This window comes from Pteropus alecto, unplaced genomic scaffold (genome assembly GCF_000325575.1).
Source record: "Pteropus alecto unplaced genomic scaffold, ASM32557v1 scaffold81, whole genome shotgun sequence".
Taxonomy (NCBI): Eukaryota; Metazoa; Chordata; class Mammalia; order Chiroptera; family Pteropodidae; genus Pteropus; species Pteropus alecto.
The window spans coordinates 16,507,574-16,522,137 of record NW_006433378.1 but is presented as its reverse complement, the minus strand read 5'-3'; the positions used below and the strand labels follow the sequence as shown (position 1 = coordinate 16,522,137).

General features: G+C 34.0%; 1 protein-coding gene across 4 annotated transcripts in view; it reads right to left on the bottom strand.

Moving 5' to 3' along the window:
• Window positions 1-14,564, bottom strand: part of GABPA (GA binding protein transcription factor subunit alpha) — a 34,863-nt gene that overhangs the window by 19,459 nt on the left and 840 nt on the right. For 2 of the 4 annotated variants that reach the window (XM_006908240.3, XM_006908239.3), the window contains exons 2-5: window positions 10,424-10,526; window positions 7,072-7,216; window positions 3,932-4,016; window positions 1,739-1,984 (exon numbers count right to left, since the gene is read on the bottom strand). In XM_006908240.3, coding sequence (XP_006908302.1) covers window positions 1,739-1,984; window positions 3,932-4,016; window positions 7,072-7,216; window positions 10,424-10,500 — 553 coding nt within the window. In that variant the 5' untranslated portion in view covers window positions 10,501-10,526. Of the gene's footprint in view, window positions 1-1,738; window positions 1,985-3,931; window positions 4,017-7,071; window positions 7,217-10,423; window positions 10,527-12,075; window positions 12,121-12,280; window positions 12,357-14,564 lie in introns of those variants that run through there. The other 2 variants (XM_015586532.2, XM_015586533.2) reach the window with 2 other exon arrangements.

Below are 14,564 nucleotides of genomic sequence, written 5' to 3'. Positions count from 1 at the left end.
CAGGCCAGTAGGAGCCCTTTGAGATTCTAATAGCATGTTTCATTTATAACAGTTACTGGCAGCTTAGAAAACATGTTACCTTTATGGCTATTATCTCTTTTCATCTATTTTCTCTGTCTTCAACTACAGTGTGAATACCCTAAGGGCAGAATATTTTTTTTTATACAATCATGTGCTGCATAACAATGTTTCAGACAACAATGGACTGCATTTAAGACAGTGGTCCCATAAAGTTATAACAGAGCTGAAAAATTCCTATTGCCTAGCGATGTAGCCATCAGAAAATCATAGTGCAAAGGTTGCAAAAATCAACGAGGCTGTGGTTGAGATGGGAAACTATTTAACCTGGGTGTGGATGAGGATGACACTGAAGAGCTCTTAGAGGTGGTTCCTGAGAAACAGACTAACAAGGAGGTGTTGGAACAAGTGAAGGAGAGGCGACAGAAAAGGAAACTGCAGGGGAAGAAAAAGAACTCCCAGGAAAATTCACAGTGAAGGGCTTAGCAGGAGCTTTTGCAGAACTCAGCAAGCTCCTTAAAAAGTTTGAAAACACGGACCCCAACACTGAAAGCTTTTTATTAATGGAGATAAATATTCATTGTACATTATCTGCTTATGAGCAAATCTATGATTAAAAAAACAAAGCAACCCACTATGGACACATTTATAAAAAAGAGTGACACCATCTCTCTAGAGGGGCCTCAGATAGAGTCTTTTAGGAGGTATTCCAGGAGAAAGCATTGTTATCATAAGAGGTGACAGCTCCATGCACGTCATTGCCCCTGAAGATCTTTCAGTGGGACAAGATGTAGAGGTAAAGATAGTGACACTGATGATCCTGACCCTAGGTAGGCCTAGGCTGAGTGTGTTTGTCTTTCCTTTTTAACAAGGAAAAGTTTAAAAAGTAAAAGAAAATTTTAATTTTTAGAAGCTTATAGAATAAAGATCTAAAAAAATAATTCTGTACAGCTGTATAATGTGTTTTAAGCTAAGTGTTATTACAAGAGTTGAAAAGTTAAAAAAATTAAATGTTTATAAAGTAAAAAAGTTACAGTAAGTGAAAGTTAATTTATTATTGAAGAAATAAAAATATCTTTATGTAAATATAGTGCAGTCTCAGAGTACAGTGTGTGTAAAGTCTATAGTAGTGTACGGTAGTGTCCTGGCCCTTCACATTCACTCGTACTCACTCACCAACTCACCCAGAGCAACTCCCAGCCCTGTCAGCTCCATCCATGATAAATACCCCATACAAGTGAACCATGTTTTATCTTTTATACCATATTTTTATTGTACCTTTTTCACGTTTAGATGTGTTTAGGTACACAAATACCACTGTTACTACTGCCTACAGTATTTGGCAGAGTAACATGCTATACAGATTTACAGCCTAAGAGCAATAGGCAATACCGTACAGCCTAGGTGCATAGTAGGCTATATCGTTTAGGTTTATGTAAGTGTACTCTATGATGCTTGCACAATGACAAAACTGCCGAACAATGCATTTCTCAGAACGTATTCCCATCGTTAAGCACTGCATGACTGTACTGCTTTTTATTCCCAGCACCTAGGACAGTTTTTGTCCATCTTGTGTTAATACAAAAAAAAAAACAAAACAGAAAATCAAATTCTTCCTAAAAATTCTACATTTAAAACAGATTATAACTCACTCTAGTAACTTCTACGTCAAGCTTAATTCTTCTCATCCTACCTAACATGTAATTATGTATTTTCTTACCATAGGGTATCCCAAGGCGTTCTTGCTCTTTCCTATAACCTTCCAGTGCAGCAGCCCACCTTGTCACTTGTTCCGAGGTTTCATCGGAAATGGTTGTAATGTGTTTTGTGCCATCAAGGGTAATCACTTGAGCTTCCTCAACGAGATGTGCTTCTGCTTCAGCATGGTGGGCATCTGGATCAATAACTACTTCAACTGTTTCCGCAGGTTTAACAATTTCAAGGATGTTGAGCTTTGGTTCAATTCCTTAACAGAAATTAAAAAAAAAAAATCTAAATGAAAACATGAAAGTCACTAACAAAATTTAGTTTATATGTTCTCAAATGGTAAAGCAAAACTTCATTTTAAATATTTCTAGCATTATGTCTAGAGAACTTAACAGATTCCTATTTAATGATAAAAACAATAGAACTTTGGTAGATAACAGTGTTGTGTCAATTAATATTTTCTGATTTTGATAATCGTACTGTGGTCATGTAAAAGAATTCCTTGTTTTTAGAAAAAACACACACTGATGTATTTAGGCACAGAAGGATATCATGTCTGCAATTTATTTGTAAAGAGGTCGAAAAATATAATGTGGAGGCAAGGGAGAGAATAAACCATATCTAATAATGAAGTTAACACGTGGGGAATCTGGGTAAAAGATATCCAGGAAGTGTTTTACTATTCTTGCAACTTTTCTAGAAGTCTAAAATAATTTAAAAACACCATCACTACCACCACACATATACAGCCCTACTACAAACATTAAGAAAAAAGTACCAGTGTTGAACAGAAAATAAAAACTAGTCTAGGGAGAGAATAAATGAATAGCTACTCATCCTCAGAATTCTGAAAAATTAAAATTATTTACTGACTACTTTTCTTTTTAAAGAACAAAGCACATGTTTTATAAATGGACACCGAGTGTGTTAAACTGCATTTATATCATTAAATTCTGATATTCACTTTCAGTTGAAGAAAAACCCAAATCCTTAAGATATTCGAAACAGAATAAACTAGAGCTTTATGATATAATATCAGATATTTCTGTTAAAATGACAGCTTTAAGAAACTATCATTCTGCTTAACAGATACTGTTTGCTCACCGATTTTGTTACAATCTATACAAAATTTAAAGTGCATTTGAAAGAAAGCAAAACAATTTCAATCTCTTGTGAAAACCAATTATTCCAGAAAAATATACTGTCATTCACTAAGTGGTGTAAACAGAAGTTACTTTATTCAAATATGCATGAGAAAAACAATTAGAATTTTTGAAAAATGTTTTTCCTAAGATTTATCCCCTAATCCTCCACTCAAATTTCATCAAGTAAACGTTTTTTAAATACACTTGCACTGACAGGTCACTAGGCTTTTCAAGATAAAAACAAAGACTTTTTTTCATATTTCCACCACTGGACAATTCTGGGGAAATTAAGGATCAATAGTAGATAACCACCATTTTCATAGTCTTTGGTTTGTGAAACATGATTGTAAGCACTATATATTCAGAGATCAAAATTAATCTAAATCTCTGGTTAGGAATCCCAATAAGCCACATTAAAAAAAACTAAAATTCAAGCCACCAAAAATGGTTTCCTAATTTTCTTTCTAACTTGGGTACCTACACAAGATTTGTAAAATATCACATGGATATGGCTGATCAACAAAGTGTGGTCAATCAACATTCTTTGCAAATTCCTTTTTGTGCTAAACCACAGAGACTAGATTTCCTTGCAGCAAGGGTCCCCACTGTAACGTAAGCTCTAGAATCACTGGCATAAGCCTTCTATTTAGAAACAAGCTAAGAGGGGATAAGTAGGCACGTGGCATCCATTTTTTTTGGTTACTCTGGATCACTAAAAAAGGCAGCATGGTCCCAAGATCACAACAGGGCAGCAGCTTTCTTGGCAGTCCAGTTCTGCTGTGCGGCTCAGGCATTCTTAGAGTTAACCCGAACCTGTTCTTCCAGCCCTCTCTCTGATCATGTTACTTACTAGTCTATAATATATCCCCTCCTGATGAAACTAGGTAGAATGTTTTATATCATCTGCTTCACCTTGACAGATAAAAGTTAAATCAAAAGCATGAATATGTCTATAACATGACATTAAGTAATTTAAACAACCATCTAAAACTCCCAAAACTTATAAAACTGAGTTCTTATATTTTAAAAAACTAGCTAAGCTTACACTAAAATTAACGTACCTTGGTAAGAAATTACCTGTACACTAAGTTGTACAGTTCCATCTGTCTTTACTCCTTGGTCAAACAAACTTCGTTCTGGATCCAGCTAAACATGGGTAAAATGATTAAGATTATTTTAACACAATCATCTGGTTTAATAAAAATGGATGTACCAAACAGGACTTAATTACTGAGGCATACTAATTAAATTATAAGAACACATTTAATTATTTGTCAAATCATTTAATTCTTTGCCAAATCGAAAATATTTTAACCACTGTGGTAAGAATTAAGGACAACATAAACATTTATTTTAAATGGCGGTTTTCTCTAGCTCTGGTGTATAGTTTACAATTTTAAATAATGGCAAAAAAGCAACGAATACTTTTACAGAATACTTTTATTCTGTAAAAGTATTTAAAGTAGAAAATAATGTAATTTATCTGTCAAGAAAAAGCAAGAGTATTTAATTAGTGGGATAATTTATGTTTATTAATATAATGTCTGCCATATCTCACTTGTAACCAACGATATACACTCAAGATCAGGGTTAACTCTACATTTCTAATCACAATGTTAATAAAGTTAAAGGACTTATGACTTTACTATGTGACCTAGCTATGAACATCTTTAATCATAATTCTATATCCTTTCGATATCAATTTTTCTTTCATGTCTCCTTACAGTGAATGCATTTCACACAATGACAAATTGATGACAAAAAGAAATGGACTTTTAGACATTTTCTGTCACCAGTTTTAAAATAGTTTTTCATTGTAATTATCTTGAATAATGTATATCTCTGTGTGTCTGCATAATATACAGCTGGAGGTACAAAACTCCCCTACTCTCATTGCCGAGAATTCAGTAAATACTGTAGTTGCAGTACAAACACATTTTCTTATATTAAAAATGTCATACATATAAAGCCTAAAACCTTAAGTGACTATGCATCTAACTTAATTAGGGGCAAGACAAGCTGTTTAACCCTGCAGCAGACAGGTCAAATGTGGCAATTTTGCTCCCTGACACTTTGTTAAAAATTCTCCTCATATTAAGATTTCTTCCCTCTCCAGCAAACTCTGGTATTATCCACTAGAAGCTATAGCATGTATAACTCTGCAAGTGAGCTCTCAGGTACCAAATACACTAGCTAGTTAAGTAAGATCCATCTGGCACAAGGACAAAACTCAAGCATGGTATCTGATCCTGGGTCATACTCCTCAAAGAAGTGCAACTCAACTGTTCCATCAGCTTTCAAGTCAGTATTAATCTGAAAATACAAAAGCATTACCACAAGCAGCAAGCATTTTGACTCTGAATGTATGTTTGCATAAACTGATACGGAGAACAGAAGTTGATATCCATATCCTTTTTGAGGAGAGGAAGGGGGGACAGGGAGGAATGCACAATGACTTAGATCTAAAGTTAGCTCTGAATTCTATGATGCTATGAATTATGCATATTTCCATTTATTCAACTAATATTTATGGAAAATCTATGGTAGGTTGGGTACTTTGCAGGTTATACTTTCATTTTGGTTAGGCCAGGTATTATAAAAGAAGCAACAAATGTTAGGGCTGAAAGACAAGTAAGAGATCAAGTCCAGATTCCCTCTTATTTTACATATGAGAAAAATGGGTAAAGCCTAGTGACACTGAGTTATCCAACACAAACTTAAAATTCTGCCTCAAGCAAGGGAAGCAAGTTTTGGAGACATATAGGCCTGGGTCCACTGAATCCCTTGGTAGCTACAAATGGGAAAACTATTTAGCCTTTTTAAATCTCAATTTTTACATCTGCAGAATGTGATCAAGAATATGCTGACTTCAAAGACTGATATGAAGATTAAATAAGATAATTTAGAAGTGTTCTGTGTTCAGTTTTTCATTCAACATTAACGGCCCAGATAGCTCTAGTCCACCAATTTTTAATGGCTGCTTTGAATTCCAATCTATAGAATTTATTTATCCAAGTTTCTGTTTTTGGAACATTTATTTTCAGTTTCTGCACAACCATGCAACGAACATCTCAGATATACAGCTTTGCTCAGACAGTTGAGCATTTCTGTAAGAACAATTCACTGAGGTGAAATTGCTAGGTATTTCACATCCAAAATTAATAGACACTAAATGTTAAATTACCTTCCAAAAATATGCTAATTTATTCTTTCGCTGTTAATAAAAGAAAACCTTAAATCCTAAAATTATATTATTAGGCCCACCTACATTCTCTAGTTTTAGGAGAGCAATTTCCGCCCTCCCCCAACATTTATTAGACTTATTAAAAGGAAAACATAAAAGTATGGTTAAATGGCAACTAAAATGCACAAATTTCATTAAAACATTTCAACTTATTGTACATTAAAATCTTATTTAAAAATGGTTGACATGATTTTAATTTTTAAAAATAAAGCAAAAAGTTCTACAATATACAGGAAGAAAAGGAGTAAAGAATAAAACAAACTGAACAATCAAAAAAATTAGCAATATATATAAGTTAGTATTTAAAAAAATCACATAAACTGTAGTATATGATCAAGGAAGGTCTGGAGAAACTATTTGAGCAACCCGATCTAGGCTACTATTTCTTATACCAAAAAAAAAAAAAGACTAAATATGTCGCAAACATAGTATATTGTTACTATCACAGGTAAAATCCTAATGTAATAAACTCCAATAAATATAAACATTGGCATATAAATTCTTATCTAAAATTTACTAATAGAGCAAATAAAGATGGAAGGTGATGTAAAAATCATTTGGTAAAATTATCTCAGTTTAAAGATGAGGAAACTAATGCCCAAAGAAGTTAAAAGCTAGTTACATATAGGATAAGGAGGACATGCCTCTTCAGCTTCCAAGGTCAATGTGCTTCCCACTACTTTATGTTTAAGCTCTGATTCAAATTTAAATTTCTCATTTTATATTTGCGAAAATAAAAAAATGAAATATTTGACTCAGTACTCAATCTTTTAAATATAACTTTAAATAGAGACAATTTTGCTGAAAGAATTGCTTTCATTTCTAAATGCTTAAAGTTTATAACAGGTCAAATCTAGTGAGATAGATAAAGGCTACAGGTATAGAGATTAAGGTCAACAAAAAATATTTCTAATATAGACTTAAATGTTGAAATAAATCTCAAAAAAATAAAATTACCTGGATATCTTGTAGGCAAATTTCATGAGCATCCAAAGAACACTGTAGTCTTGGTTCTAGCAGTTTCTTTAAATTGCCTATTGGCTCATTGATGTCTATGGCCTGGCTTACACATTCGGCTGGTGTGTAGGTTTGTTCTACAATGCTAAATGTTAAAGGATATAATGGTTAACAATTACGTTTTTATTCTAGGTATTAAAGTAATAATATACTCAAAACAAAATTCAATAGCAAAACACATTTCTGGTCTTTGAAACTCGTTTCTGCACAGACACCATTCATAGTGATAGACTCATCACCAACTAGTGTTGCCAAACTGAATATTGAGCTGCACAAAGAAATGTTAACTTGAAGCACCCTTGGGAATATATCTCATTATATATATATATCTTTGTATGTATGTGTATATATAATAGGAACATTCCGTATACAATATTTAAGGGGAAATGTTTGCATCTGTTTTATTTTCTGTTATTTTGAAGAATTTTAGGCCCAGAAAGAAAGATTAAAAGTCTTCTCAAAATCTGTAAGCCATCATTACTAGTTAATTGCCCTTCCAAACATAAATATAATTAAGTAAATATAAATTATAAGGTATAAAAATGTAACATATAAAAACTTTCCACTTAATTTAATCTGAAAACTACTGGTTATAATCAGCATAGGACCACATTTAAAAAGAATTAAAACTTTCTTACGGCTCTTTTGCATTGCTATTTCATACTTCTAATTCTATGGAAATGTAAGTTCCTTAAAGGAAAAATCTTTGGTAAGTAATTCTACTATCTTTTGTAAATCCTTATTTGAGGCAAAACAGAAAACAGACACCAAGTAATATTTCCTAAACTGGTAAATCTGGAATTCAATTAGGTTTCACAACATGTTTAATTTAAATGTAATTTAAATCTCATTTGCAGTTGTCAAAACCAGTATGTATTTAAAAATTTGTCAAGTTCCATTTTCACATAAATTCTAAGTATAATGCAATATATATGACATTCGATGAATGCATATAGCCTAAATTCCTCCTAAGACTTTTAAAACTTATAAAAAAGACTGCTCAAGCTTAAAAACACATCATTTTTAAATAATAGTTAACTATTATTATTAGTTAAGGTAGAATAGTTGGGCCTTTTGGTTAAGTATTTTTATGACAGTGGGCTATATTTTCCTTTTTTTGTAACAATGATTCTTTAAGAGTCAGATGCCACTTTAAGACAAATTTTTAAAGACTTATTTTACATGAACTCAATATTTAAAATATTTTAAAACATTTTGTTGCCACCATTTAAACCTTGGGAGACTTAATATAAAAATCTGAATTATCAATTTCTCTTGAAAATATCTGTATGCTCTCACATCACTGGACCTAAATTCCTACATAGCAACATTCTGCTATAGCTGGGTAACAACAACTGCTCCCTTACACAGCTACTCCCCAGGCCAACATAGCAACTACCAACCTCTACAGGAAACAAGAAACATCAGCAAAGTTTTTTTGTAAGGGGCCAAACAGTAAAAAGTTTAGGCTTTGTGGAAAGAGAGAGAGAAAGGGGGGTTGGGGGGTGGGAGGGAGAGAGAGTGAGAGAGAGAAACAGAGGGAGGGAGGGGTTGGGGGGAGAGAGAGAGATAGAGAGAGAGAGAGAGTGTGTGTGTGTAAAAATAAATATATACACGTTGGGCTCCACGGTGGCTCAAATGATCCTCACCTCCTAATATTCACACTCGTTTATAGTTCCTTCTCACATTCTACTAAGGTTAGACTGTGTGAACAAAAGACTAAGGCAGAAGTGATATATCATTTCTTATATTAGGTTATTTAAAAAGATACTGCAGCTTCCATCTTGGTAAGCACTCTCTCTCAGGCCACTTACTTTAGGGGAAGCCAGATGCCATGTCGTGAGCAGCCCTGCAGAGAAGCCCATGTGGTGAGGAAATGAGTGGTGCTGCTACCAGTCTCATGAGTGATCTTAGAAACAGATATGCTAGTCCCAGTCAACTCTTCAGATGACTGTAGGCCAGACTAAGAGCTTAAATTCAAGCTCATGAAAAACCCTGAACCAGAACTAAGTTTGGGGATAATTTGTTACGTGAATGAATGAATGAATGAATGAATATACACACATATATACATACATACAAGAGGCATGAAAAATCACATACATAATCAAATAAGTTGAAATGCTCTATTAAAAATTTAAGGTGTCTCAGGCGGTCATGTCAAGACATTTTAGATGTTTTTCATCAGAAAATATTCCTATGCCAGGGCATGGTGGTAGAGGACAAGATAAGGTTTGTTTTTTGAGCTACAGACAGACCTCTCCTCTGAACAGAAGAGGAGATGGCATGAGTAACTACAGACTGCTGGCCAAACAAAACAAAACAAAAATGGGGATATGCTTAATCAACTGCCATCAATTATGCCAGATGAATAAGTTCTAGGGATCTGTTGTACAATACTGTGCTTATAGTTAACGACACCATATTTATTGTACATTTAAAAATTTGTTGAAGATAGATCTCATGGTAAGAATTGTTACAATAAATTTTTTTTTAAAGTCTTAAATCTCAGCTGCATTCTTAACTCTCAGCATCCTATTTAATCTTAGTAATCTTGTTCATTCTCATCAGTTATTCTAAACCTTCTCTACTATTTAGTCCTATTTAGTCTTTACTATTTTACTTTTAGCATATTATCTCATCTCCTGCTTTACATAGTAAAGTAGGACTATCAAGCCTAGCCTTCTTCTTGACTCCCAAATCTCTGTTTTTGCTGATACTCTCCCCCTTGGATTCTGAATTTATTACCATTGCCCTCCTTCCTTAATAGAGTCAGTAATAGTCCATTACTGTTCCAAGAACTAACACTTTTCACTGCTCGATATGCTTAGCACTGTGCATATAACTACTCATGTACCTGTATGTCTCCTCAAATACAATGTGGCCTCCAAGTGCAGGTTATTGTCTAATATATTCAAATACACCTGACAGTTACTAGTTTATAGCAGTTATATATATTTGCTAAACTAGTTCAGGCTGTGAATTAAACTTTCTGAAATAAAAGTAACCAGCACTAACAAAAGAAAAAAATCAAAACAGTGTCATTGTCATAAGAGATAAAAATCATCACAATCAAGTGCTTGGTCATTATCAGTTATTCTTATTACTATCTTTAGTTTAAAAATATCTTTCCCTCCCAGCTACAAACTCATTAAGTCAGAAGAAAAAAGGCAATACATGCTGAGGTCAGTTGAAAAAAAATAATAAGTCCCCAAAAGAATTCTGGCTTGATTCTTAATTTTAATTAGGTGTGTTGATAATATAAAAGGTGGTAAATTCAGAAAACACCAACCTTTCTTCTGTGCACTCTGGTTTCTCTGTTCCATCAATCTCAATTTCTATCAGCTCCTCTGCTTCTCTTTTAGTCATGGTTGAAGTATTTCAAAAACTCTGCCCTGCAAGAGTTAAATTTTAAGACATTTTGAAATTATGAGTACAAACAAAAATGCCACACAAGAAGTATACACCCAATTCAAATAAAAGTGGAGAGTAAGTAGAAGATGAGAAAGCAATCTTCACATATAAAAGAATATCCACAGATGGTATTTATAAACTAGCTTTTATTAAGATAGTGTTTATTAGTCTAACATGACTTCATCATTCCATTGGAGTTGTTGTTTTTCAGGCCAATCTCAGCCAATAAATTAACTTGTTACTGCAAAATCAAATGAAAGATATGTCAACTACATTACAGCAACTGTCTTAATAACAGTCAAACCTGTAGCTGAAAAATCAACATGGAAATGATTTGTTCAGTTAAGAGCTATACTTTATTAGCAGAATAAAGAATGTACCTTATTAGCACTGTACTGAGAATGATGTAAAATTAAAGTTAATCCTAGCTATTTGTGTTACAAATTACATATCTTTTAAGTGCCAGTGCAATATTCTAAATCAGCAAAATAAAGTAACAGAATTATCAATTTGCACATTATGGTAGTAATTTATTACAGTAGCATTAAGAAATAGTCTCCTTTCTCACTTTGCAAAGGGCTGTAACTCTCCTCAGACTCCAACATCTCCAACTGCTAGAGAGCTGGTTTTCTGACAATTTAGAATATAAATAGCTGGCATCCAAATCTAGAATGCGGTCTGATTTTTCCTACATTTAAGGTTGCTCTCACACACACATCCATAAGAACAAAGACCAATAAGAGAGTGGGGTTCTCCTATAGAACAGATATAAGATATACAGCATGCACATCTAGCAGACTGTCTAGGCGCCAGCAGACTTTTGTTTGAGATAATGAAAAAAGTGAAGAACTATTGTTTTCTTCTCTAAGTCTTCCCTTTCACCAGTAAAGTCTATTCCTTAAGATTACTATGTGTAAACTGTGGCATTCATCCTGAGCACTACAGCAAAACAGGTGGTGGTGACCCAGTAGGGACCAACCATGCAGGACAACATAAGTTCCACCTGGGAAGGAGTATCTGTTTACTGATGTATAAAAGTACTTTGAACAATGCCTCACCCTTAGTAGGCACCCTATTAATATGTATTGAAAAAATAAAAATGTTATAAGAACTATTACACACCATATAAAATTGACTCCAGATGCCTTAAAGACAATGCGAAAGGTAAAACTATAAAGCTAATAGAAGAAAATGGTGAGCATTCTTTTGTGGTCTAGGGATAGAAAAGAAATTCTTAAATTCCCGAAACATAAACCATATAAAAAAATGGATTTGACTATATAAAAATTAAGATTTATGTTCACTAAAGAGGTTACAGTGTGGAAAAGATATTTTCAATATCCAAAAATGATAAAGGGCTAATAATTGGAATAGACAGAGAACTCTTTTAAATTAATAACAATCTCCCAAAAGTCAGGACAAGTTAGAAAAGCAGATAAAACACAAGAAAAAAAAATTCACATAAAGGGAAACCAAAAGAAATGTACATATTCAAATCATTAAAAAATGCAATTTAAAACAAGGAATTACCACTTTTTACCAGGTGCATTTATGTTGTGTGTTTGTTGTGCAGCAGAAATTGGAATGTTGAATACTGAAAAGAATTAGCAGACATGGGACATTAAGAATCCTCTGCCTCTTGATGGAGTACAGACAGGTCCAGCTACTGTGGAGAAAAATCTAGCAGCACTTGTCCAAATCACATACGCTTATACCTATGACCCAGCAATCTTGCCTTTAGATAAGCATTCCAGAGACAGTCTCATTGATTGACAACGATGTTCAGGGCAGCTTTGCTGGTGATAGCTAGAAGCTGGAGCCAATACAAGTACTGTGAGACAAGAAAAGTGTGAAAGTAGCATACACCATGGAATGCTGGTAGCAGTTAAGATCAAAAATAATGTACACACACAATATTGTATAAATTGTATAAATTGTTCTGTACTGAAAAAAAAGTGAGGAACACTAAGGTTTATAGCAGAGCGGCACTGGAGAAGATCTTTGTTTTATTTTCAGGGAGGTCTACCAAGGAGGTCCACTCCTATCTTCATAACCAAAAAAAAAAAAAAAAAAAGATTAAAAAGCAAGTGAATTTTCTGGGAATTTTGGAAATGAAGAAAAATATATGAGGAAGTAATCAAAGGCTAAGAAATGGACCTAAAGGCTTACCAGAAGGGATACTTGTGGTTCTCCATGATATAAGCACTAAAACAAGGAGTTGTCAAAAAAAAGAAACGTCCTGTGACTTTTAAAAAATTTATAGATCAGTCCCCAGAAGGTGCCAAATAAAGAAAAAAAAATGAACTCAATATACTTTTGGAAAAAATACTCATAGTCTCTAAGTGGATCTCTTTTCTCTCTCTCAGTTCTCTAAATTTAGTCTAGGGAAGCAAAGGAGAGATTTGGAAATTGTCCAAATCTTTGATATCAATGCTTGAGTGAGTCTTAGCTCTTTTTCTGGAACCAATTCCCCAGGATTCTTTGTCCAAACTTAAAATGGCAAAGAGAACTGTTACCTGCAGCCTTTCCATCCTAGGGCTGCTCCCTGATGCTCTGGTTTCTCCCTGGGGTTACAAAATGAATACAAACTAAACTTAAATTTAACTAAAACCTCCAAGGCAGGCTTGTACTCAATAAAATACAGTTGAACATTCTCTTTTGGAGCCACAGATAAACTTGATTAGGATTATTTTTCACTGGAACACATTATTAGAATTTAGGACAATTTTTCCCAATAAAAACAATAAAAGATAAATATATGTATTTATAATATAAACATATAATATAAACACATATGTTGTAAAATATACATAAAATGTATAATATATAACATATTTTTAACGCAAATATGTGTAATCTGGGAGTACCCGCCTGATCAATTGCACATTTTCTCAAGCTAAAAAATATTTTCAAAAACCTCAAGAAATTAAGACATTTTCGTTTTTAAAAATTAAGTCAACAGTAAAGGAAAAGAAAAGCACATACATCTGCGTGTGCATGGGGAGGTAGGGAGAGAGAAAGAGAGGTGGTGAGGAGAGAAAGAAAAAGAGGAGTTGACAAGAAGCAAGCTTAAGTGTGGACAAAGATGAACACTTGGTGACCTCCTCCCTACCGGGTGTTCATTGTAGAATCTCATTGTATAATTTTTCAGTTCTCCTGTAGATTTGGAGTTTTAGAAATAAAAGTTGAAGGGAGATTAAAGTAAACAGCTTTAATTTACTATTCAGCCTCCACATGCTCTCATGACTTGTGTTAATTCAACATCTAGCTGGGTTATTTTCTTACTTCAAGACTGTATATCGCCCCATAACACACAGTCCTATATGTGCAATCCAGGTAAAACTGACTTAAGTCCACCTAGTGTCAGAATATGTGTAATAATAAATAAGCATGGAAAGCCGGGATCAAACTTTAAGAGAGAGGGGTTATTCCCTTAGTTTGTAAAGAGCTGGCCAGTTTCTTCTAAAGTTTAAGACTATAGTATCTAAGAATGTTAGCACTGCCCAGTACGTCACTTTCATCAAGTGAACCTTTCTAAATCTTTGCTCCTCCCACCAGTCAGATCTATTGCGTGTATTTTTAAATTACTACTAATTATCTTGCAAGACAATAACTGTTAAGCACTGTCTTCCTTGCCGTTAACCTAACCAAACTAGGATCGCTAAATACAAACACAAACCTTATCCTACAAAAAAAAAAAAAACTGAAGAAGTTGGCGAGCTAATTAATATACTACTTCTTTAAAAAAAAAAAAAAAAAACAATGGCCACCATACGCATTTACAAATGGCTTTGATGCAACTATGTATGGCGCAATTCTAGAAAGACAACTGGATTTGAACTGAGAGCGAATCGCTGAGTCGGCAAGACTAGTTTCGCATCTTCCTCGGAAATCCCGGGGGCGTCAGGATCACATCCCGACAGCAGAGGCTGCGAACCTCGACGGACAGTAGATGAGGGGTCAGTGAGGGAAAGAAGCCAAGGGAGACAGGAACAGCCCGGGCCCCTGGGGCGCGCGAC